At 39.3% G+C, this 22,943-nt stretch overlaps 3 protein-coding genes across 5 annotated transcripts; all 3 read left to right on the top strand.

Annotated features, from left to right (window-relative positions):
• Nucleotides 1–796: 796 nt before the first annotated feature.
• Nucleotides 797–22,510, top strand: LOC145467857 (uncharacterized). Of its 3 annotated transcripts, none has more exons than XM_081451465.1 (3): nucleotides 797–874; nucleotides 1,519–1,884; nucleotides 2,566–3,125. In XM_081451465.1, exons 1-3 carry the CDS (start codon nucleotides 866–868, stop codon nucleotides 2,914–2,916), a joined length of 726 nt encoding a protein of 241 aa, XP_081307591.1. In that variant the 5' UTR covers nucleotides 797–865; the 3' UTR covers nucleotides 2,917–3,125. The 3 variants fall into 3 exon arrangements, with proteins under 3 accessions (XP_081307591.1, XP_081307592.1, XP_081307593.1); XM_081451466.1 differs by lacking the exons at nucleotides 1,519–1,884; nucleotides 2,566–3,125 and adding exons at nucleotides 20,917–21,282; nucleotides 21,948–22,510 and having other exon boundaries at nucleotides 803–874; XM_081451467.1 differs by lacking the exons at nucleotides 797–874; nucleotides 1,519–1,884; nucleotides 2,566–3,125 and adding exons at nucleotides 19,127–19,196; nucleotides 20,917–21,282; nucleotides 21,948–22,510.
• Nucleotides 6,171–9,588, top strand: LOC145468337 (uncharacterized). Its single transcript, XM_081452038.1, has 3 exons — nucleotides 6,171–6,263; nucleotides 7,979–8,344; nucleotides 9,029–9,588. Exons 1-3 carry the CDS (start codon nucleotides 6,255–6,257, stop codon nucleotides 9,377–9,379), a joined length of 726 nt encoding a protein of 241 aa, XP_081308164.1. The 5' UTR covers nucleotides 6,171–6,254; the 3' UTR covers nucleotides 9,380–9,588.
• Nucleotides 12,634–16,051, top strand: LOC145468336 (uncharacterized). Its single transcript, XM_081452037.1, has 3 exons — nucleotides 12,634–12,726; nucleotides 14,442–14,807; nucleotides 15,492–16,051. Exons 1-3 carry the CDS (start codon nucleotides 12,718–12,720, stop codon nucleotides 15,840–15,842), a joined length of 726 nt encoding a protein of 241 aa, XP_081308163.1. The 5' UTR covers nucleotides 12,634–12,717; the 3' UTR covers nucleotides 15,843–16,051.
• Nucleotides 22,511–22,943: the final 433 nt, after the last annotated feature.

Here is a 22,943-nt window from a genome sequence, read left to right as displayed (position 1 = left end):
AAAATAGGGAATGGGTTTCACGACTAAAAACAGGCTAAGTTAGTCGATGGCGTCCATCTTGGAGACTCATAAACTAACAAATGAACTTAGTAAAAAAAAAAAGCTAGTCAGCGCACACATCCTGCAATGGCGTATCTCTTAAGTGGTAAAAAAAAACAACGAAAACAAGAATTGTACCACGCAAAACAAATAAACAAAGCAGAAAAAAACAGTATTGTTTTTTTGACTGCTTGTCAACTATGTATTGCACGAAGGTTTCTCATGGTCCTGAAAAAATCTCACACAATTTTTTAAACCAGCACTTTTTCATTTTCTTTGTTTCGGTCCCACAATGGACTTGCGATCCTTCCCCTGTATATCTCTTATATAAATCGGTAAACTGGGTTGCTCGACAAAGCTCTGACAATAAAGCATTAGCCATTCAAACTCAGGATGGTGTTTTCTTACAAAGTCTAGATGACCCACCCAAAATTTGACAGACAGAATTGACTAGATTATTTATTACATGTTCTCCAGGTTCACATGTTGAAAGTGTGCAAGGGTTATTAATTTTGGCCGCTTGTCACTGAGGTGTTGCTCAGAAGTTTGTCGTGGTCTTGAGTAAATCTCACATACTTTTTTTTCTCGCACTTCATTGTTTTCAATTTCTCTATTTCGGCCCAACAAAGGGACCGATTACGTAACACATATACTCTCAGTTGTAAATAATAATGACATGTGTCAATCATCAGCCTTAAGACGCATGTAATTTGCCATTATATAAACGTTCGTTGAAGGAGCAAAAATCAGTTGTTTGGTCAGTGACAGAGTGAACTACTACGACTCCATTGCAATAGTACGGCAAGCGTTTTGTTCTGATTTCAGTATGGCAAAGGTAAGGGAATCGCCGTTGCTTTTAATACAAATGTGGACTGCGAATGTGAAGGCAAAACTTTCCACGTGTAATACGAGCGTCCCGGCTAAGGAAGGGACGAAAGCGCAAGGTGTGAAGGCCAGAAATTGTAGCCTGTGAATAGCAGCAACCACTCCAGCCGGTCACCGACAGGAAGCATCGTAAAATTTAAAAGAACCGTTTAACATCAGGAAATTCCACACCATTCAACTCTTGCGTTCTTCAATACTGTCACTTTAAACTCGTGCTTGCGTAAGCGAGTTACGAGTTGCGGTGTGTGATTAGATTATCAAGTCTAGGTATGTTCCCAACAAGAGGAGATTAACTGGCCTGTTACATAACATTCGTTATAAACGACAAAAATACCACGCTTTGGAATTGAAATTCTACAAAATCCATTTTAAAACTGTCCTTTCGTGTCTTGGGAAAAAGTCGCGAACAACTAAATTTCATTTGCTTTCTGTATAAAATTTACTATAGGTCTGCATATTTAATTAATTCTAGGTGCATTTATTTTATTAGTAAAAGTAACAAGTTATTATTATTGGGTGGCCAAAATGTAGATATTTCTGTAAAAATGACTTATTTCTATAACGAGTATTTAAAACTTCTTTTGCTCTGTTTAGTACCCAGCTTCAGTGACTCTTGCTGAAATAAAGCGTGAATGTCCAGTTTTCGCCGACAACGTTTGCCCATTTGCCAAGCTTCCGGAGGAGCATAAAGGCGCGGCCGGCAAGTGCCCTGCCTTCCAGAAGGGCTGTCCATTTAAAGAGTGTAGAACTGTTGGAGAGTTTGAAGACAAGCTTGGTCAGATGCGAGACCAGTGCAAAGGTGATGCCGCTTATCTAGAGTTTCTCAGAGAAACTGTTCTGACTGCCAAGGAGAAAGAAGCTGTTGTGGGGTCCGCTTGCCCGTTTTTCCAGTCTAAGGGTGGCTGCCCGTTTGCCAAGGATACCAGCAGAAAGCCGATACTTTCTCCGGACTACATCGTGGTACGTGATTTTAAGATCCATTTTAAATAAGCTGAAAATGTTGCCCCTTCGACATATGACATCTTACGAAAGAGCATCCCCATGTATACATGCAGGCCAAATTTCGTCTTTTTTGACAAAATTCTTCCTTCATACATTTTTGAGCAACGTTGCGGGAAAAGTACCTTTCTGTATTGAAGTATCAATGTTGGTTTACTTTCCATTAATTCAAGCTACATATTTTCTGACCTTCTAAGAAAAAAGTAAAATTCAAGATGGCAGACATACAATATACAATACTGGATATGTCTTGTTACGACGATACTCCGGGGAGGGATATCATTCCCCTCCTTTTGGATTATGCTTGGGATAGGAATCTGCGTCTTTATCCGGGGGCTTAACACGACAAGAATTATATTTTAAAATAATTATTTAATTAAAACCTAGGAATAAAGCTCACAATTAACGAATCATTATCCACGATCTTTGCTTCTTAATTTAAAAACTATTTGCAAGGCTATAAAATTATTCAAATTTCTAAAACAGCACAAAGACAAACATTTTCCAAGTTGTCATTTTATTGAAGCTTGAAGGTGTTCCTGAAGGTAACTTTCTCTCATAAAGTACATGCAAAGTGAGTTCTATTCAGTTAAGTTTCTTTAAGTTTGTTACAAGTTTTTGATTATTATTTTTCTCCTCAAGACTCCCATGGGTGTCACTTTGCAAGATGTGATGTTCAAGTGTCCAGCTTTTGGCAAAGCCATGTGCCCATATGCTATCCTTGTTACCAAGTGCAAGGGTCTGGCTGGCAACTGTCCCGCTTTCAAAGAAGGCTGCCCGTTCAAAATCTGCAAGAGTGTCGGCGACTTCGTCGAGAAGTTGACCCAGATGCGTGACACCTGCACCAAAGGAAAAGCTGCCTACACCAAGTTCTTTCAAGAGCTTCTTGCTATCAATGAAGCTGGGCAGAAGGAGCTAGGTAACTGTCCGTTCAATGCCCATGTCTGCCCATTCAGCCACGACGCTCAAGGCAAGGCAATCATTCCCAAGTAATCTGCGAACAGGGATGAGATGTCAACATTAAAGATGAAATCGGACAAACGTTTTGCTAGTATATTTGCCACGGTTGTAATTCGTATGATTGTTTTGCGTCTTTTTTTTTTTGGCAAGGGGTTAAAACTTGTTTTTTCCGCTCGCATTGTATGTTGGTAACATTGTCAAGAAGCGTTAAGAAATTAATAAAGCTCCTCAAAAAAGTTTAACAGTGTCTGCTTTATAACCTCTTGTAACATAACACCAAGTGAAAAATTTACATTTTTCCTATTTCTATCCAGTTATTGAAACGTGAATCGGAAAGTTTGGAAGGCTGACTAGAAATGCGGAGCCACAAGTTGCAGTTAGGCGAGTGTTTGGGACGTCAGGTTTTAGAGTAATATTCCGAGTTAAAAATCTCGAACTCGTAATCCAATTCTTAATTGGATAAAAACACGAGTGAAAGTTTGGCAGAACGATTTTTCCACAACCAACCAACTTGACGGGTATGAAATCTAATACTGCTCATCGTGACATTTTGTTAATCAACAATTTCATTACTTCCCTTTGTTTCTAAAGTATCACTGACATTTCCAATCTTTTGCTTCAACAAACACAATATGAAGAGCACTTCAGAAGTTCACTTTATCTTTTCTTAGACCATGGATCACCTATTTTCCGAATAAGTCAGTACATTCGAGAGCTCTTGAAAATATTGAAAAACATATTTTTCTCTACAATCGTACTTAATTTTTGCGAGCTAAGTTGAATCGTGAAATACATCGCAAATAATAATCAACTCAGTCAGAAAATAAATAAGGAGAGTCCCTCTTAGGGCCCGGACGCACTGGGCAAATTTTTGTTTATTTCGCGAAAAAATCTGTCATCAATTCCCTGAGACAAGTGCGTCCGGTGATTTTTAGATCTACCAAATTTTGTCAAGGCTTACCAAACTTCAAAGACGCCGTCGTCCTGCCTCGGAGCAGGACAAATTTTTGTCAGGTGTGAAATCTGACAGATTTGTCAATTTACACGCCATGATTTGAAGGAAAATGTCAATCAAGAAAATTTGATCTCTATTTTTAGTCGGAGTATTTCAGTCCGAAGCCCGCCAAAATTAAATTTATATTTGCGCGGCAATCAACGATAAACATGGAAGATTCGTACCTCGGTATGCTCCATGACGATCCGTTCGCACAGTACAACTATTACGGTTACCAAGTCTACGTTAACGTTCCAGCTGCATCTCCAGGACCAAGCTCTGCTCAATTTGTACATCCGTATGTCCACCCGAGTCAGCCGAGTACAAGTACAAGTGCAAATTTCACGACTACACTAATCAAATTGAAAGCGCGCAAACGCTGGTGTTAATTTCCTTGTGATTGACACTTGTGGTTAACAAATATTTTGCTGTAATTCAGTGCGCCCACGCTCGACAAGTTAAAAATTTGGCAGAGACAAATTTTGTCGAGATTTTTGGAAGGGCCAAACAAATTTTGTCAGTCCAGTACGTCCGGACCCTTAATTAACCACAGATTTAGAGCTTCTGCTAGGGGATTGCCGCAGAGGATATTTAGAGTAAAGCTATTTTGGAGCGTTTTGCAGTGCTAACTGGTGAATTTTATTTGAGGGAGCGTTAGCTTTGAAAAATCGCGCGCGTCACTTGTGCCAGTCCCAATGCGCGCGGTAGAATTTTAAATCCCTGAAACTTGGAAGAAAAGAGGACGAGTTCCATTTCTTCTTATGAATCAGAAATAACTTAGCCTTCTTTACAATCGCACGGATAGAATTCATGTTGACTAGTAAAAGAGGAAATTACAAGTTTTATAATGACAAGAAGAGCTGTAAAGGGTGAGACAACGTTGAATGATACCATGACATCGTCATCAGAGATTTCCAGAATGGCGACTTGTTCAGCAAATTTCATTGAATTAGAGACGGTTTAGCCGTTGCAATTGTGAATCGGTGCTAAGATGTCAGTTAGGAATTTAGAGGTGTTGTAAAAGGTCGAGCCAGTTCAAGAAACAATCGGTCGGCGAGGACAATCTGGTTTGTGGTATTTAATTGAGCCATGTACGGCTGGTGAAACGGCGTCAGTGGATGGTAGGTTACGATAGGTCGATTTGTCGATCTTGCCTTTTTTCCTAAGATGCAATTACGTGCTATTTAATTCTCTTTCAATCTTCGCGATCGGGGATTTTTGTCAAACTTTGATCGCAGACAGGCAATCAAAAGCTCTACTAACTTTAAACTATTTTAGCCAAAGAACATTTTTTTTATATATTTTGAATATGTCTTATCCTGGTTACTCGTCGATTATTTTTAAATAATAATAATAATAATAACACAAAATGAAAGAAAGACAATGGATATCAGAGGGTTGAAGCCAACGTTTCTTTCGAAACCAATTTTGAGGAAAAATGTCCTTTTAGTGGATCCCAAACTTTTCTAGTCACGTGCCGTTTGGCTGGTTTTGAAGAAGCGTCAAAAACGGCCAGACGAAAAATAGAGGGTAGGTTTCACGACTAAAACAGGCTAAGTTAGTCTATGGCGTCCATGAAACTAACGCAGAAACTAACAAATGAAGTTAGTCAAAAAACCCAAGTCAGCGTACTGATCCTGCTGTGGCGTATCTGTTGAGTGGCAAACAAAAACGATCAAAAAAGATCAAATTGTACAATGCAACACAAATAAACAAAGCAGGAAAAACAGTATTCTGGCCGCTTGTCAACTAGGTATTGCACGGAGGTTTCTCACGGTCCTGAAAAAATCTCACACAATTGTTTAAACCAGCACTTTTTCATTTTCTTTGTTTCGGTCCCACAATGGACTTGCGATCTTTTCACTGTATATCTCTTATATTAATCGGTAAACTGGGTTGCTCGACAAAGCTCTGACAGTAAAGCATTAGCCATTCAAACTCAGGATGGTGTTTTCTTACAAAGTCTAGATGACCCACCCAAAATTTGACAGACAGAATTGAATAGATTATTTATTACACGTTCTCCAGGTTCATATGTTGAAAGTGTGCAAGCGTTATTAATTTTGGCCGCTTGTCACTGAGGTGTTGCACAGAAGTTTCTCGTGGTCTTGAGAAAATCTCACATACTTTTTTTTTCTCGCACTTCATTGTTTCAATTTCTGTATTTCGGTCCAACAAAGGGAGCGATTACGTAACACATGTACTCTCAGTTGTAAATAATAATGACATGTGTCAATCATCAGCCGTATGACGCGTGCAATTTGCCATTATATAAACGTTCATTGGGAGAGCAAAAATCAGTTGTTTGGTCAGTGACAGAGTGAACTACTGCAGCTCCATTGCAATAGTGCGGCAAGCGTTTTGTTTTGATTTCAGTATGGCAAAGGTAAGGGGATGATAGCTGTTCCTTTTAATACAAATGTGGGCTGCGAATGTGAAGGCGAAGCTTTGCACGTGCAATGCGAGCGTCCCGGCTGAGGAAGGGACGAAAGCGTAAGGTGTGAAGGCCAGAAATTGTAGCCTGTAAATAGCAGCAACCGCTCCAGGCGTTCGCCGACAGGAAGCATCGTAAAATTCAAAAGAACCGTTTAACATCAGGAAATTCCACACCATTCAACTCTTTAAGTTCTTCGATATTGTCATTTTAAACTCGTGCTTGCGTAAACGAGTTACGAGTTGCGGTGTGTGATCAGATTATCAAGTCTACGTATGTTCCCAACAAGAGGAGATTAACTGGCCTGTTACATAACATTTGTTATAAACGACAAAAATACCACGTTTTGGAATTAAAATTTTACAAAATCAATTTTAACTAGAAATTGCTTCTGGCAGTTATTGTTACAACATCGATATGGTTTGACTTCTTTAACCTTAACTAGTTGACCTGTACTCTATGCTTACCGTGTTTATGTGGTCTGTCTTGCACGTGTTTCGCGTGCTGGCGCCAATTTTCAAAATGCATGGTAATTGGTTTTTATGGAGCTGCCAATTCTGGAAAGAAACGAGGCATGTGTCACATCATTTTGGATAATTTTCTTGAACTCTTGCCCTATAATGACGACGAAGTAGACTGGCAGCGAAGCCTTTTTTGTACTAAAATTCGAGCAATTTACGAACGTTGGAACCTCTTGTCGAGCTGCCGTCTTTCCAACCTTTCTTCTACATAACACTTGAAGGAAATTTTGACCAAAAATCGCTCAAATTCGGTCAATCAATCAACCTTTATTTATAGAGGATAACACCCAGTAGTTTCACAACTAATAAACTTGTGGCCCTATTAACTAACAATAATTAAAGAAATTACCTAGAAAGATGACGAAACGATAGGAAGCAATACCATACTGTTAAGTGAACTTATTTGGCGATTTCGACATTAAATATTTATAGGTTCTAAATCTCGTAAACGCCAACATTTTAAAAATATCATTAATATGCACATTATGCTTGGATTACCTATGATTCGCCTGTAGGCTGTGGTTTGAAATAACTCGTGAGACTTACCGTGAAGTCCAGATGACTTGCTTGAGCTGTGAATTTGCGTTCTGTTCTAATCGTTCTAATCACTTGTGAGCATCGTTACTCCGCACCCATTTTACACGTCACGTCATTTCATCATGCCGTTTTTCACCAAAATTACCATCAAATTGTGTTACAAATAGCTTGCTTTCTCCAGCATATCTGCACAGAATTCTATGTAATACTCCAGTACAAACCTAAGTGAATTTAGATTCTTGAGGTAATTATTATTTTGTGGTCAAGATGCCCTGGGTAGCTCAACTGGCCAAGATACATTCGCTGCATAGTCTCCACTCCTCGACGCCATTTGGAATTTTGCATATGACATAGAAATTTTCAAACTAGAGATCGAAAGCTCGCACATACGCAACTTTTTAAAACTGTCCTTTTGTGTCTTGAGAAAAAGTCGCGATCAACTAAATTTAATTTGCTTTCTGTATAAAATCTACTCGATTTCTGCATATTTGATTCTAGCTGCATTTCGTTTTTTAGTAAAAGTAACAAGTTATAATTATTGGCTGGACAAAATGTAGCAGATGACTTATTTCTATAACAAGTATTTAAAACTTGTTTTGCTCTGTTTAGTACCCAGCTTCAGTGACTCTTGCTGAAATAAAGCGTGAATGTCCAGTTTTCGCCGACAACGTTTGCCCATTTGCCAAGCTTCCGGAGGAGCATAAAGGCGCGGCCGGCAAGTGCCCTGCCTTCCAGAAGGGCTGTCCATTTAAAGAGTGTAGAACTGTTGGAGAGTTTGAAGACAAGCTTGGTCAGATGCGAGACCAGTGCAAAGGTGATGCCGCTTATCTAGAGTTTCTCAGAGAAACTGTTCTGACTGCCAAGGAGAAAGAAGCTGTTGTGGGGTCCGCTTGCCCGTTTTTCCAGTCTAAGGGTGGCTGCCCGTTTGCCAAGGATACCAGCAGAAAGCCGATACTTTCTCCGGACTACATCGTGGTACGTGATTTTAAGATCCATTTTAAACAAGCTGAAAATGTTGCCCCTTAGCTTCCACATATGACATCTTACCAAAGAGCATCCGCATATATACATGCAGGCCAAATTTCGTCTTTTTTGACAAAATTCTTCCTTCATACATTTTTGAGCAACGTTGCGGGAAAAGTACTTTTCTGTATTGAAGTATCAATGTTGGTTTACTTTCCATTAATTCAAGCTACATATTTTCTGACCTTCTAAGAAAAAAGTAAAATTCAAGATGGCAGACATACAATATACAATACTGGATATGTCTTGTTACGACGATACTCCGGGGAGGGATATCATTCCCCTCCTTTTGGATTATGCTTGGGATAGGAATCTGCGTCTTTATCCGGGGGCTTAACACGACAAGAATTATATTTTAAAATAATTATTTAATTAAAACCTAGGAATAAAGCTCACAATTAACGAATCATTATCCACGATCTTTGCTTCTTAATTTAAAACCTATTTGCAAGGCTATAAAATTATTCAAATTTCTAAAACAGCACAAAGACAAACATTTTCCAAGTTGTCATTTTATTGAAGCTTGAAGGTGTTCCTGAAGGTAACTCTCTCTCATAAAGTACATGCAAAGTGAGTTCTATTCAGTTAAGTTTGTTAGTTTGTTACAAGTTTTTGATTATTATTTTTCTCCTCTAGACTCCCATGGGTGTCACTTTGCAAGATGTGATGTTCAAGTGTCCAGCTTTTGGCAAAGCCATGTGCCCATATGCTATCCTAGTTACCAAGTGCAAGGGTCTGGCTGGCAACTGTCCCGCTTTCAAAGAAGGCTGCCCGTTCAAACTCTGCAAGAGTGTCGGCGACTTCGTCGAGAAGTTGACCCAGATGCGTGACACCTGCACCAAAGGAAAAGCTGCCTACACCAAGTTCTTTCAAGAGCTTCTTGCTATCAATGAAGCTGGGCAGAAGGAGCTAGGTAACTGCCCGTTCAATGCCCATGTCTGCCCATTCAGCCACGACGCTCAAGGCAAGGCAATCATTCCCAAGTAATCTGCGAACAGGGATGAGATGTCAACATTAAAGATGAAATCGGACAAACGTTTTGCTAGTATATTTGCCACGGTTGTAATTCGTATGATTGTTTTGCGTCTTTTTTTTTTTGGCAAGGGGTTAAAACTTGTTTTTTCCGCTCGCATTGTATGTTGGTAACATTGTCAAGAAGCGTTAAGAAATTAATAAAGCTCCTCAAAAAAGTTTAACAGTGTCTGCTTTATAACCTCTTGTAACATAACACCAAGTGAAAAATTTACATTTTTCCTATTTCTATCCAGTTATTGAAACGTGAATCGGAAAGTTTGGAAGGCTGACTAGAAATGCGGAGCCACAAGTTGCAGTTAGGCGAGTGTTTGGGACGTCAGGTTTTAGAGTAATATTCCGAGTTAAAAATCTCGAACTCGTAATCCAATTCTTAATTGGATAAAAACACGAGTGAAAGTTTGGCAGAACGATTTTTCCACAACCAACCAACTTGACGGGTATGAAATCTAATACTGCTCATCGTGACATTTTGTTAATCAACAATTTCATTACTTCCCTTTGTTTCTAAAGTATCACTGACATTTCCAATCTTTTGCTTCAACAAACACAATATGAAGAGCACTTCAGAAGTTCACTTTATCTTTTCTTAGACCATGGATCACCTATTTTCCGAATAAGTCAGTACATTCGAGAGCTCTTGAAAATATTGAAAAACATATTTTTCTCTACAATCGTACTTAATTTTTGCGAGCTAAGTTGAATCGTGAAATACATCGCAAATAATAATCAACTCAGTCAGAAAATAAATAAGGAGAGTCCCTCTTAGGGCCCGGACGCACTGGGCAAATTTTTGTTTATTTCGCGAAAAAATCTGTCATCAATTCCCTGAGACAAGTGCGTCCGGTGATTTTTAGATCTACCAAATTTTGTCAAGGCTTACCAAACTTCAAAGACGCCGTCGTCCTGCCTCGGAGCAGGACAAATTTTTGTCAGGTGTGAAATCTGACAGATTTGTCAATTTACACGCCATGATTTGAAGGAAAATGTCAATCAAGAAAATTTGATCTCTATTTTTAGTCGGAGTATTTCAGTCCGAAGCCCGCCAAAATTAAATTTATATTTGCGCGGCAATCAACGATAAACATGGAAGATTCGTACCTCGGTATGCTCCATGACGATCCGTTCGCACAGTACAACTATTACGGTTACCAAGTCTACGTTAACGTTCCAGCTGCATCTCCAGGACCAAGCTCTGCTCAATTTGTACATCCGTATGTCCACCCGAGTCAGCCGAGTACAAGTACAAGTGCAAATTTCACGACTACACTAATCAAATTGAAAGCGCGCAAACGCTGGTGTTAATTTCCTTGTGATTGACACTTGTGGTTAACAAATATTTTGCTGTAATTCAGTGCGCCCACGCTCGACAAGTTAAAAATTTGGCAGAGACAAATTTTGTCGAGATTTTTGGAAGGGCCAAACAAATTTTGTCAGTCCAGTACGTCCGGACCCTTAATTAACCACAGATTTAGAGCTTCTGCTAGGGGATTGCCGCAGAGGATATTTAGAGTAAAGCTATTTTGGAGCGTTTTGCAGTGCTAACTGGTGAATTTTATTTGAGGGAGCGTTAGCTTTGAAAAATCGCGCGCGTCACTTGTGCCAGTCCCAATGCGCGCGGTAGAATTTTAAATCCCTGAAACTTGGAAGAAAAGAGGACGAGTTCCATTTCTTCTTATGAATCAGAAATAACTTAGCCTTCTTTACAATCGCACGGATAGAATTCATGTTGACTAGTAAAAGAGGAAATTACAAGTTTTATAATGACAAGAAGAGCTGTAAAGGGTGAGACAACGTTGAATGATACCATGACATCGTCATCAGAGATTTCCAGAATGGCGACTTGTTCAGCAAATTTCATTGAATTAGAGACGGTTTAGCCGTTGCAATTGTGAATCGGTGCTAAGATGTCAGTTAGGAATTTAGAGGTGTTGTAAAAGGTCGAGCCAGTTCAAGAAACAATCGGTCGGCGAGGACAATCTGGTTTGTGGTATTTAATTGAGCCATGTACGGCTGGTGAAACGGCGTCAGTGGATGGTAGGTTACGATAGGTCGATTTGTCGATCTTGCCTTTTTTCCTAAGATGCAATTACGTGCTATTTAATTCTCTTTCAATCTTCGCGATCGGGGATTTTTGTCAAACTTTGATCGCAGACAGGCAATCAAAAGCTCTACTAACTTTAAACTATTTTAGCCAAAGAACATTTTTTTTATATATTTTGAATATGTCTTATCCTGGTTACTCGTCGATTATTTTTAAATAATAATAATAATAATAACACAAAATGAAAGAAAGACAATGGATATCAGAGGGTTGAAGCCAACGTTTCTTTCGAAACCAATTTTGAGGAAAAATGTCCTTTTAGTGGATCCCAAACTTTTCTAGTCACGTGCCGTTTGGCTGGTTTTGAAGAAGCGTCAAAAACGGCCAGACGAAAAATAGAGGGTAGGTTTCACGACTAAAACAGGCTAAGTTAGTCTATGGCGTCCATGAAACTAACGCAGAAACTAACAAATGAAGTTAGTCAAAAAACCCAAGTCAGCGTACTGATCCTGCTGTGGCGTATCTGTTGAGTGGCAAACAAAAACGATCAAAAAAGATCAAATTGTACAATGCAACACAAATAAACAAAGCAGGAAAAACAGTATTCTGGCCGCTTGTCAACTAGGTATTGCACGGAGGTTTCTCACGGTCCTGAAAAAATCTCACACAATTGTTTAAACCAGCACTTTTTCATTTTCTTTGTTTCGGTCCCACAATGGACTTGCGATCTTTTCACTGTATATCTCTTATATTAATCGGTAAACTGGGTTGCTCGACAAAGCTCTGACAGTAAAGCATTAGCCATTCAAACTCAGGATGGTGTTTTCTTACAAAGTCTAGATGACCCACCCAAAATTTGACAGACAGAATTGAATAGATTATTTATTACACGTTCTCCAGGTTCATATGTTGAAAGTGTGCAAGCGTTATTAATTTTGGCCGCTTGTCACTGAGGTGTTGCACAGAAGTTTCTCGTGGTCTTGAGAAAATCTCACATACTTTTTTTTTCTCGCACTTCATTGTTTCAATTTCTGTATTTCGGTCCAACAAAGGGAGCGATTACGTAACACATGTACTCTCAGTTGTAAATAATAATGACATGTGTCAATCATCAGCCGTATGACGCGTGCAATTTGCCATTATATAAACGTTCATTGGGAGAGCAAAAATCAGTTGTTTGGTCAGTGACAGAGTGAACTACTGCAGCTCCATTGCAATAGTGCGGCAAGCGTTTTGTTTTGATTTCAGTATGGCAAAGGTAAGGGGATGATAGCTGTTCCTTTTAATACAAATGTGGGCTGCGAATGTGAAGGCGAAGCTTTGCACGTGCAATGCGAGCGTCCCGGCTGAGGAAGGGACGAAAGCGTAAGGTGTGAAGGCCAGAAATTGTAGCCTGTAAATAGCAGCAACCGCTCCAGGCGTTCGCCGACAGGAAGCATCGTAAAATTCAAAAGAACCGTTTAACATCAGGAAATTCCACACCATTCAACTCTTTAAGTTCTTCGATATTGTCATTTTAAACTCGTGCTTGCGTAAACGAGTTACGAGTTGCGGTGTGTGATCAGATTATCAAGTCTACGTATGTTCCCAACAAGAGGAGATTAACTGGCCTGTTACATAACATTTGTTATAAACGACAAAAATACCACGTTTTGGAATTAAAATTTTACAAAATCAATTTTAACTAGAAATTGCTTCTGGCAGTTATTGTTACAACATCGATATGGTTTGACTTCTTTAACCTTAACTAGTTGACCTGTACTCTATGCTTACCGTGTTTATGTGGTCTGTCTTGCACGTGTTTCGCGTGCTGGCGCCAATTTTCAAAATGCATGGTAATTGGTTTTTATGGAGCTGCCAATTCTGGAAAGAAACGAGGCATGTGTCACATCATTTTGGATAATTTTCTTGAACTCTTGCCCTATAATGACGACGAAGTAGACTGGCAGCGAAGCCTTTTTTGTACTAAAATTCGAGCAATTTACGAACGTTGGAACCTCTTGTCGAGCTGCCGTCTTTCCAACCTTTCTTCTACATAACACTTGAAGGAAATTTTGACCAAAAATCGCTCAAATTCGGTCAATCAATCAACCTTTATTTATAGAGGATAACACCCAGTAGTTTCACAACTAATAAACTTGTGGCCCTATTAACTAACAATAATTAAAGAAATTACCTAGAAAGATGACGAAACGATAGGAAGCAATACCATACTGTTAAGTGAACTTATTTGGCGATTTCGACATTAAATATTTATAGGTTCTAAATCTCGTAAACGCCAACATTTTAAAAATATCATTAATATGCACATTATGCTTGGATTACCTATGATTCGCCTGTAGGCTGTGGTTTGAAATAACTCGTGAGACTTACCGTGAAGTCCAGATGACTTGCTTGAGCTGTGAATTTGCGTTCTGTTCTAATCGTTCTAATCACTTGTGAGCATCGTTACTCCGCACCCATTTTACACGTCACGTCATTTCATCATGCCGTTTTTCACCAAAATTACCATCAAATTGTGTTACAAATAGCTTGCTTTCTCCAGCATATCTGCACAGAATTCTATGTAATACTCCAGTACAAACCTAAGTGAATTTAGATTCTTGAGGTAATTATTATTTTGTGGTCAAGATGCCCTGGGTAGCTCAACTGGCCAAGATACATTCGCTGCATAGTCTCCACTCCTCGACGCCATTTGGAATTTTGCATATGACATAGAAATTTTCAAACTAGAGATCGAAAGCTCGCACATACGCAACTTTTTAAAACTGTCCTTTTGTGTCTTGAGAAAAAGTCGCGATCAACTAAATTTAATTTGCTTTCTGTATAAAATCTACTCGATTTCTGCATATTTGATTCTAGCTGCATTTCGTTTTTTAGTAAAAGTAACAAGTTATAATTATTGGCTGGACAAAATGTAGCAGATGACTTATTTCTATAACAAGTATTTAAAACTTGTTTTGCTCTGTTTAGTACCCAGCTTCAGTGACTCTTGCTGAAATAAAGCGTGAATGTCCAGTTTTCGCCGACAACGTTTGCCCATTTGCCAAGCTTCCGGAGGAGCATAAAGGCGCGGCCGGCAAGTGCCCTGCCTTCCAGAAGGGCTGTCCATTTAAAGAGTGTAGAACTGTTGGAGAGTTTGAAGACAAGCTTGGTCAGATGCGAGACCAGTGCAAAGGTGATGCCGCTTATCTAGAGTTTCTCAGAGAAACTGTTCTGACTGCCAAGGAGAAAGAAGCTGTTGTGGGGTCCGCTTGCCCGTTTTTCCAGTCTAAGGGTGGCTGCCCGTTTGCCAAGGATACCAGCAGAAAGCCGATACTTTCTCCGGACTACATCGTGGTACGTGATTTTAAGATCCATTTTAAATAAGCTGAAAATGTTGCCCCTTAGCTTCCACATATGACATCTTACCAAAGAGCATCCGCATATATACATGCAGGCCAAATTTCGTCTTTTTTGACAAAATTCTTCCTTCATACATTTTTGAGCAACGTTGCGGGAAAAGTACTTTTCTGTATTGAAGTATCAATGTTGGTTTACTTTCCATTAATTCAAGCTACATATTTTCTGACCTTCTAAGAAAAAAGTAAAATTCAAGATGGCAGACATACAATATACAATACTGGATATGTCTTGTTACGACGATACTCCGGGGAGGGATATCATTCCCCTCCTTTTGGATTATGCTTGGGATAGGAATCTGCGTCTTTATCCGGGGGCTTAACACGACAAGAATTATATTTTAAAATAATTATTTAATTAAAACCTAGGAATAAAGCTCACAATTAACGAATCATTATCCACGATCTTTGCTTCTTAATTTAAAACCTATTTGCAAGGCTATAAAATTATTCAAATTTCTAAAACAGCACAAAGACAAACATTTTCCAAGTTGTCATTTTATTGAAGCTTGAAGGTGTTCCTGAAGGTAACTCTCTCTCATAAAGTACATGCAAAGTGAGTTCTATTCAGTTAAGTTTGTTAGTTTGTTACAAGTTTTTGATTATTATTTTTCTCCTCTAGACTCCCATGGGTGTCACTTTGCAAGATGTGATGTTCAAGTGTCCAGCTTTTGGCAAAGCCATGTGCCCATATGCTATCCTAGTTACCAAGTGCAAGGGTCTGGCTGGCAACTGTCCCGCTTTCAAAGAAGGCTGCCCGTTCAAACTCTGCAAGAGTGTCGGCGACTTCGTCGAGAAGTTGACCCAGATGCGTGACACCTGCACCAAAGGAAAAGCTGCCTACACCAAGTTCTTTCAAGAGCTTCTTGCTATCAATGAAGCTGGGCAGAAGGAGCTAGGTAACTGCCCGTTCAATGCCCATGTCTGCCCATTCAGCCACGACGCTCAAGGCAAGGCAATCATTCCCAAGTAATCTGCGAACAGGGATGAGATGTCAACATTAAAGATGAAATCGGACAAACGTTTTGCTAGTATATTTGCCACGGTTGTAATTCGTATGATTGTTTTGCGTCTTTTTTTTTTTGGCAAGGGGTTAAAACTTGTTTTTTCCGCTCGCATTGTATGTTGGTAACATTGTCAAGAAGCGTTAAGAAATTAATAAAGCTCCTCAAAAAAGTTTAACAGTGTCTGCTTTATAACCTCTTGTAACATAACACCAAGTGAAAAATTTACATTTTTCCTATTTCTATCCAGTTATTGAAACGTGAATCGGAAAGTTTGGAAGGCTGACTAGAAATGCGGAGCCACAAGTTGCAGTTAGGCGAGTGTTTGGGACGTCAGGTTTTAGAGTAATATTCCGAGTTAAAAATCTCGAACTCGTAATCCAATTCTTAATTGGATAAAAACACGAGTGAAAGTTTGGCAGAACGATTTTTCCACAACCAACCAACTTGACGGGTATGAAATCTAATACTGCTCATCGTGACATTTTGTTAATCAACAATTTCATTACTTCCCTTTGTTTCTAAAGTATCACTGACATTTCCAATCTTTTGCTTCAACAAACACAATATGAAGAGCACTTCAGAAGTTCACTTTATCTTTTCTTAGACCATGGATCACCTATTTTCCGAATAAGTCAGTACATTCGAGAGCTCTTGAAAATATTGAAAAACATATTTTTCTCTACAATCGTACTTAATTTTTGCGAGCTAAGTTGAATCGTGAAATACATCGCAAATAATAATCAACTCAGTCAGAAAATAAATAAGGAGAGTCCCTCTTAGGGCCCGGACGCACTGGGCAAATTTTTGTTTATTTCGCGAAAAAATCTGTCATCAATTCCCTGAGACAAGTGCGTCCGGTGATTTTTAGATCTACCAAATTTTGTCAAGGCTTACCAAACTTCAAAGACGCCGTCGTCCTGCCTCGGAGCAGGACAAATTTTTGTCAGGTGTGAAATCTGACAGATTTGTCAATTTACACGCCATGATTTGAAGGAAAATGTCAATCAAGAAAATTTGATCTCTATTTTTAGTCGGAGTATTTCAGTCCGAAGCCCGCCAAAATTAAATTTATATTTGCGCGGCAATCAACGATAAACATGGAAGATTCGTACCTCGGTATGCTCCATGACGATCCGTTCGCACAGTACAACTATTACGGTTACCAAGTCTACGTTAACGTTCCAGCTGCATCTCCAGGACCAAGCTCTGCTCAATTTGTACATCCGTATGTCCACCCGAGTCAGCCGAGTACAAGTACAAGTGCAAATTTCACGACTACACTAATCAAATTGAAAGCGCGCAAACGCTGGTGTTAATTTCCTTGTGATTGACACTTGTGGTTAACAAATATTTTGCTGTAATTCAGTGCGCCCACGCTCGACAAGTTAAAAATTTGGCAGAGACAAATTTTGTCGAGATTTTTGGAAGGGCCAAACAAATTTTGTCAGTCCAGTACGTCCGGACCCTTAATTAACCACAGATTTAGAGCTTCTGCTAGGGGATTGCCGCAGAGGATATTTAGAGTAAAGCTATTTTGGAGCGTTTTGCAGTGCTAACTGGTGAATTTTATTTGAGGGAGCGTTAGCTTTGAAAAATCGCGCGCGTCACTTGTGCCAGTCCCAATGCGCGCGGTAGAATTTTAAATCCCTGAAACTTGGAAGAAAAGAGGACGAGTTCCATTTCTTCTTATGAATCAGAAATAACTTAGCCTTCTTTACAATCGCACGGATAGAATTCATGTTGACTAGTAAAAGAGGAAATTACAAGTTTTATAATGACAAGAAGAGCTGTAAAGGGTGAGACAACGTTGAATGATACCATGACATCGTCATCAGAGATTTCCAGAATGGCGACTTGTTCAGCAAATTTCATTGAATTAGAGACGGTTTAGCCGTTGCAATTGTGAATCGGTGCTAAGATGTCAGTTAGGAATTTAGAGGTGTTGTAAAAGGTCGAGCCAGTTCAAGAAACAATCGGTCGGCGAGGACAATCTGGTTTGTGGTATTTAATTGAGCCATGTACGGCTGGTGAAACGGCGTCAGTGGATGGTAGGTTACGATAGGTCGATTTGTCGATCTTGCCTTTTTTCCTAAGATGCAATTACGTGCTATTTAATTCTCTTTCAATCTTCGCGATCGGGGATTTTTGTCAAACTTTGATCGCAGACAGGCAATCAAAAGCTCTACTAACTTTAAACTATTTTAGCCAAAGAACATTTTTTTTATATATTTTGAATATGTCTTATCCTGGTTACTCGTCGATTATTTTTAAATAATAATAATAATAATAACACAAAATGAAAGAAAGACAATGGATATCAGAGGGTTGAAGCCAACGTTTCTTTCGAAACCAATTTTGAGGAAAAATGTCCTCTTAGTGGATCCCAAACTTTTCTAGTCACGTGCCGTTTGGCTGGTTTTGAAGAAGCGTCAAAAACGGCCAGACGAAAAATAGAGGGTAGGTTTCACGACTAAAACAGGCTAAGTTAGTCTATGGCGTCCATGAAACTAACGCAGAAACTAACAAATGAAGTTAGTCAAAAAACCCAAGTCAGCGTACTAATCCTGCTGTGGCGTATCTGTTGAGTGGCAAACAAAAACGATAAAAAAAAATCAAATTGTACAATGCAACACAAATAAACAAAGCGGGAAAAACAGTATTGTTTTTCTGGCCGCTTGTCAACTAGGTATTGCACGGAGGTTTCTCATGGTCCTGAAAAAGTCTCACACAATTGTTTAAACCAGCACTTTTTCATTTTCTTTGTTTCGGTCCCACAATGGACTTGCGATCCTTCCCCTGTATATCTCTTATATAAATCGGTAAACTGGGTTGCTCGACAAAGCTCTGACAGTAAAGCATTAGCTATTCAAACTCAGGATGGTGTTTTCTTACAAAGTCTAGATGACCCACCCAAAATTTGACAGACAGAAATGACTAGGGTATTTATTACCTATTCTCCAGGTTCACACGTTGAAAGTGTGCAAGCGTTATCAATTTTGGCCGCTTGTCACTGAGGTGTTGCACAGAAGTTTCTCGTGGTCTTGAGAAAATCTCACATACGTTATCTTTCTCGCACTTCATTATTTTTAATTCCTGTATTTCGGACCAACAAAGGACCGATTACGTAACACATGTACTCTCAGTTGTAAATTATAACTGACATGTGTCAATCATCAGCCGTATGACGCGTGTAATTTGCCACTATATAAACGTTCATTGGGAGAGCAAAAATCAGTTGTTTGGTCAGTGACAGAGTGAACTACTTCAACTCCCTTGCAATAGTACGGCAAGCGTTTTGTTTTGATTTCAGTATGTCAAAGGTAAGGAAATGATAGCTGTTGCTTTTAATACAAATGTGAACTGCGAATGTGAAGGCGAAGCTTTGTACGTGTAATGCGAGCGTCCCGGCTTAAGAAGGGACGAAAGTGTAAGGTGTGAAGGCCAGAAATTGTAGCCTGTAAATAGCAGCAACCGCTCCAGGCGGTCACCGACAGAAAGCATCGTAAAATTAATTCAAAAGAACTTTAACATTTTTTTCGGGAAATTCCACACCATTCAAATCTTGAATTCCTCGATATCGTCATTTTTAACTCGTGTTTGCGTAAGCGAGTTACGAGTTGCGGTGTGTGATCAGATTATCAAGTCTAGGTATGTTCCCAACAAGAGGAGATTAACTGGCCTGTTACATAACATTCGTTATAAACGACAAAAATACCACGTTTTGGAATTAAAATTTTACAAAATCTATTTTTACTACATGGCTTCTGGCAGTTATTCTTACAACATCGATATGGTTTGACTTCTTTAACCTTAACTAGTTGACCTGTACTCTATACTTGCTGCGTTTATGTGGTCTGTGTTGAACGTGTTTCGCGTGCTGGCGCCAATTTTCAAAATGCTGGTATTTGGTTTTTATGGAGCTGCCAATTCCGGAAAGAAACGAGGCATGTGTTACTTCATTTTGGATAATTTTGTTGAACTCTCGCCCGAGTAAACTGGCAGCGAAGCCTTTTTTGTGCTAAAATTTGAGCAATTTGCAAACGCTGGAACCTCTTCTCTAGTCGCCGTGTTTTCTAGCTTGCTTCTATGAATTATATTACTTAATAAGATAAATTGACCAAAACTCGCTCAGATTCAATCAATCAATTAATCTTTATTCATAGAGTAACACCTAATAGTTACACAACTAATAAACTTGTGGCCCTATTAACTAACAATAATTAAAGAAATTACCTAGAAAGACAACCAAACGATAGGAAGCAACACCATACTGTTACGTGAACTTATTTGGTGATTTCGACATAATTATCAGTTCTAAATCTCGTCAAAAAGCCCACATTTTCAAAATATCATTAATATGCACATTATGCTTGGATTACCTATGATTCGCCTGTAGGCTGTGGGTTGAAAATAACTCGTGAGACTTCCCGTGAAGTCCAGATGACTTGCTTGAGCCGTGAATGTGTGTTCTGTTCTAATCGTTCTAATCACTTGTGAGCATCGTTACTCCGCACCCATTTCACACGTCACGTCATTTAATCATGCCGTTTTCCACCAAAATTACCATCAAATTGTGTTATAAATAGCTTGCTTTCTCCAGTATATCTGCAAGTGAATTTTATGCTCAATACGCCAGTACAAAGCTAAGTGAATTTAGATTCTTGAGGCAATTATGATTTGGTTGTTAAGATGCCCTGAGTAGCTCAACTGGCCAAGATACATTCGTTGCGTAGTCTCCACTCGTCGACGCCATCTTGAATTTGCATATGAGATTGAATTTTTCAAACTAGAGATCGAAACCTCGCACATGCGCCACTCTTTAAAACTGTGCTTTTGTGTCCTAGGAAAAAGTCGCGAACAACTAAATTTAATTTGCTTTCTGTATAAAATGTACTCGAGGTCTGCATATTTAATTCTAGGTGCATTTATTTTAGTAAAAGAAATAATTTATTATTATTGGGTGGCCAAAATGTAGCAAAATCTCTGTAAAAATGACTTATTTCTATAACAAGTATTTAAAACTTGCTTTGCTCTGTTTAGTACCCAGCTTCAGTAACTCTTGCTGAAATAAAGCGTGAATGTCCAGTTTTCGCCGACAACGTTTGCCCATTTGCCAAGCTTCCGGAGGACCACAAAGGCGCGGCCGGCAAGTGCCCTGCCTTCCAGAAGGGCTGTCCATTTAAAGAGTGTAGAACTGTTGGTGAGTTTGAAGACAAGCTTGGTCAGATGCGAGACCAGTGCAAAGGTGATGCTGCTTACGTGGAGTTTCTCAGAGAAACTGTTCTGACTGCCAAGGAGAAAGAAGCTGTTGTGGGGTCCGCTTGCCCGTTTTTCCAGTCTAAGGGTGGCTGCCCGTTTGCTAAGGATACCAGCAGAAAGCCAATACTTTCTCCGGACTACATCGTGGTATGTTTTAATTCTATGATCCATCTTAAATTCACTGAAACTGTTGTCCCTTCGACATTTGACATCTTACGAAAGAGCATCCGCACATAAACGTAGAGGCCAAATTCTTCCTTTTGCATTTTTGAGCAACGTTCCAGGAAAAGTACCTTTTTGCATTGAAGTCTCAATGTTGGTTTACTTTCCATCAATTCAAACTATATATTTTCTGGCATTGCAAGAAAAAAGTAAAATTCAAGATGGCGGACATACAACACTGGACATGTCCTGTTACGATACTCGGGGAAGGGATACCATTCCCCTCCTTTTGGATTATGCTTGGGATAGGAATCTGCCTCTTTATCCGGGGGGGTTTACACGAGAAGAATACTATTTTAAAATAATTATTTCATTAAAGCTAGGAATATATTGTCAGCTCGCAATATTAACAAATCATTGTCAACGATGTTTACTTCTTAATTTAAAAACTATTTACAAGGCTATGACATTATTCAAATTTCTAAAACGGCACAAAGACAAAAATTCTCGACGTTGTCATTTTATTGAAACTTGAAGGTGTTCCTAAATATAACTTTCTTTGATAAAGTACATGAAAAGGGATTTCTATTCACTTAAGTCTCTTCAATTTTGTTACACATGCTGTTAATTATTGTTATTTTCTCCTCAAGACTCTAATGGGTGTCACTTTGAATGATGTGATGTTCAAGTGTCCAGCTTTTGGCAAAGCCATGTGCCCATATGCTATCCTAGTTACCAAGTGCAAAGGCCTGGCTGGCAACTGTCCCGCTTTCAAAGAAGGCTGCCCGTTCAAAATCTGCAAGAGTGTCGGCGACTTCGTCGAGAAGTTGACCCAGATGCGTGACACCTGCACCAAAGGAAAAGCTGCCTACACCAAGTTCTTTCAAGAGCTTCTTGCTATCAATGAAGCTGGGCAGAAGGAGCTAGGTAACTGCCCGTTCAATGCCCATGTCTGCCCATTCAGCCACGACGCTCAAGGCAAGGCAATCATTCCCAAGTAATCTGGGAACATGGCAGGAACAACAACATTAAAGAAGAAATCGGACTGACGTTTTGCTAGTATATTTGCCACGGTTGTAATTGTTTTGACTGTTTTGTGTCTTTTTTTTCTGACGAGGGGTAAAAACTTGTCTTTTCCGCTTGCCTTGTATTTTGGTAACATTGTGAAGAAGCTTTAAGAAATTAATAAAGCTCCGCAAAAAATGTTGAACAAGCATGTGCTTCATAGCATAATACCAAGTGAAAAATATACAGTTTTAATTTCGTATTTCCATCCAGCTGTTGAAACATGAATCGAAAAGTTTGGAAGGCTGACTAGAAATGCGGAGCCACAAGTTGAACTGAGGCGAGTGTTTGGACAGGTTTTGGAGTTCCGAATTGGAAATCTCGAACTCATAATCTAATTCTTAATTGGATAAAAACACGAGTGGAAGTTTGGCAGAACGACTTTTCCACAACTAACCAGCCTGGCGGGCATCAAATCAATAACTGCTCATATCATCGTGACATTTTGTTAATAATAACAGTTAAAAAATTGAAAACATGTACCGTGTTTCAATCGAAACACAAGTGGAAGTTCGCGAGAACGAGAAATGCTGTGGGAACACGAGCCGCAGGGGAGTGTTTCCACAGCTTTTTCGAGTTCT

The sequence above is a fragment of the Orbicella franksi genome, chromosome 14, assembly GCF_964199315.1.
Source record: "Orbicella franksi chromosome 14, jaOrbFran1.1, whole genome shotgun sequence".
In the NCBI taxonomy this organism is placed as follows: domain Eukaryota; kingdom Metazoa; phylum Cnidaria; class Anthozoa; order Scleractinia; family Merulinidae; genus Orbicella; species Orbicella franksi.
This window is presented reverse-complemented; position numbering and strand designations above follow the sequence as displayed.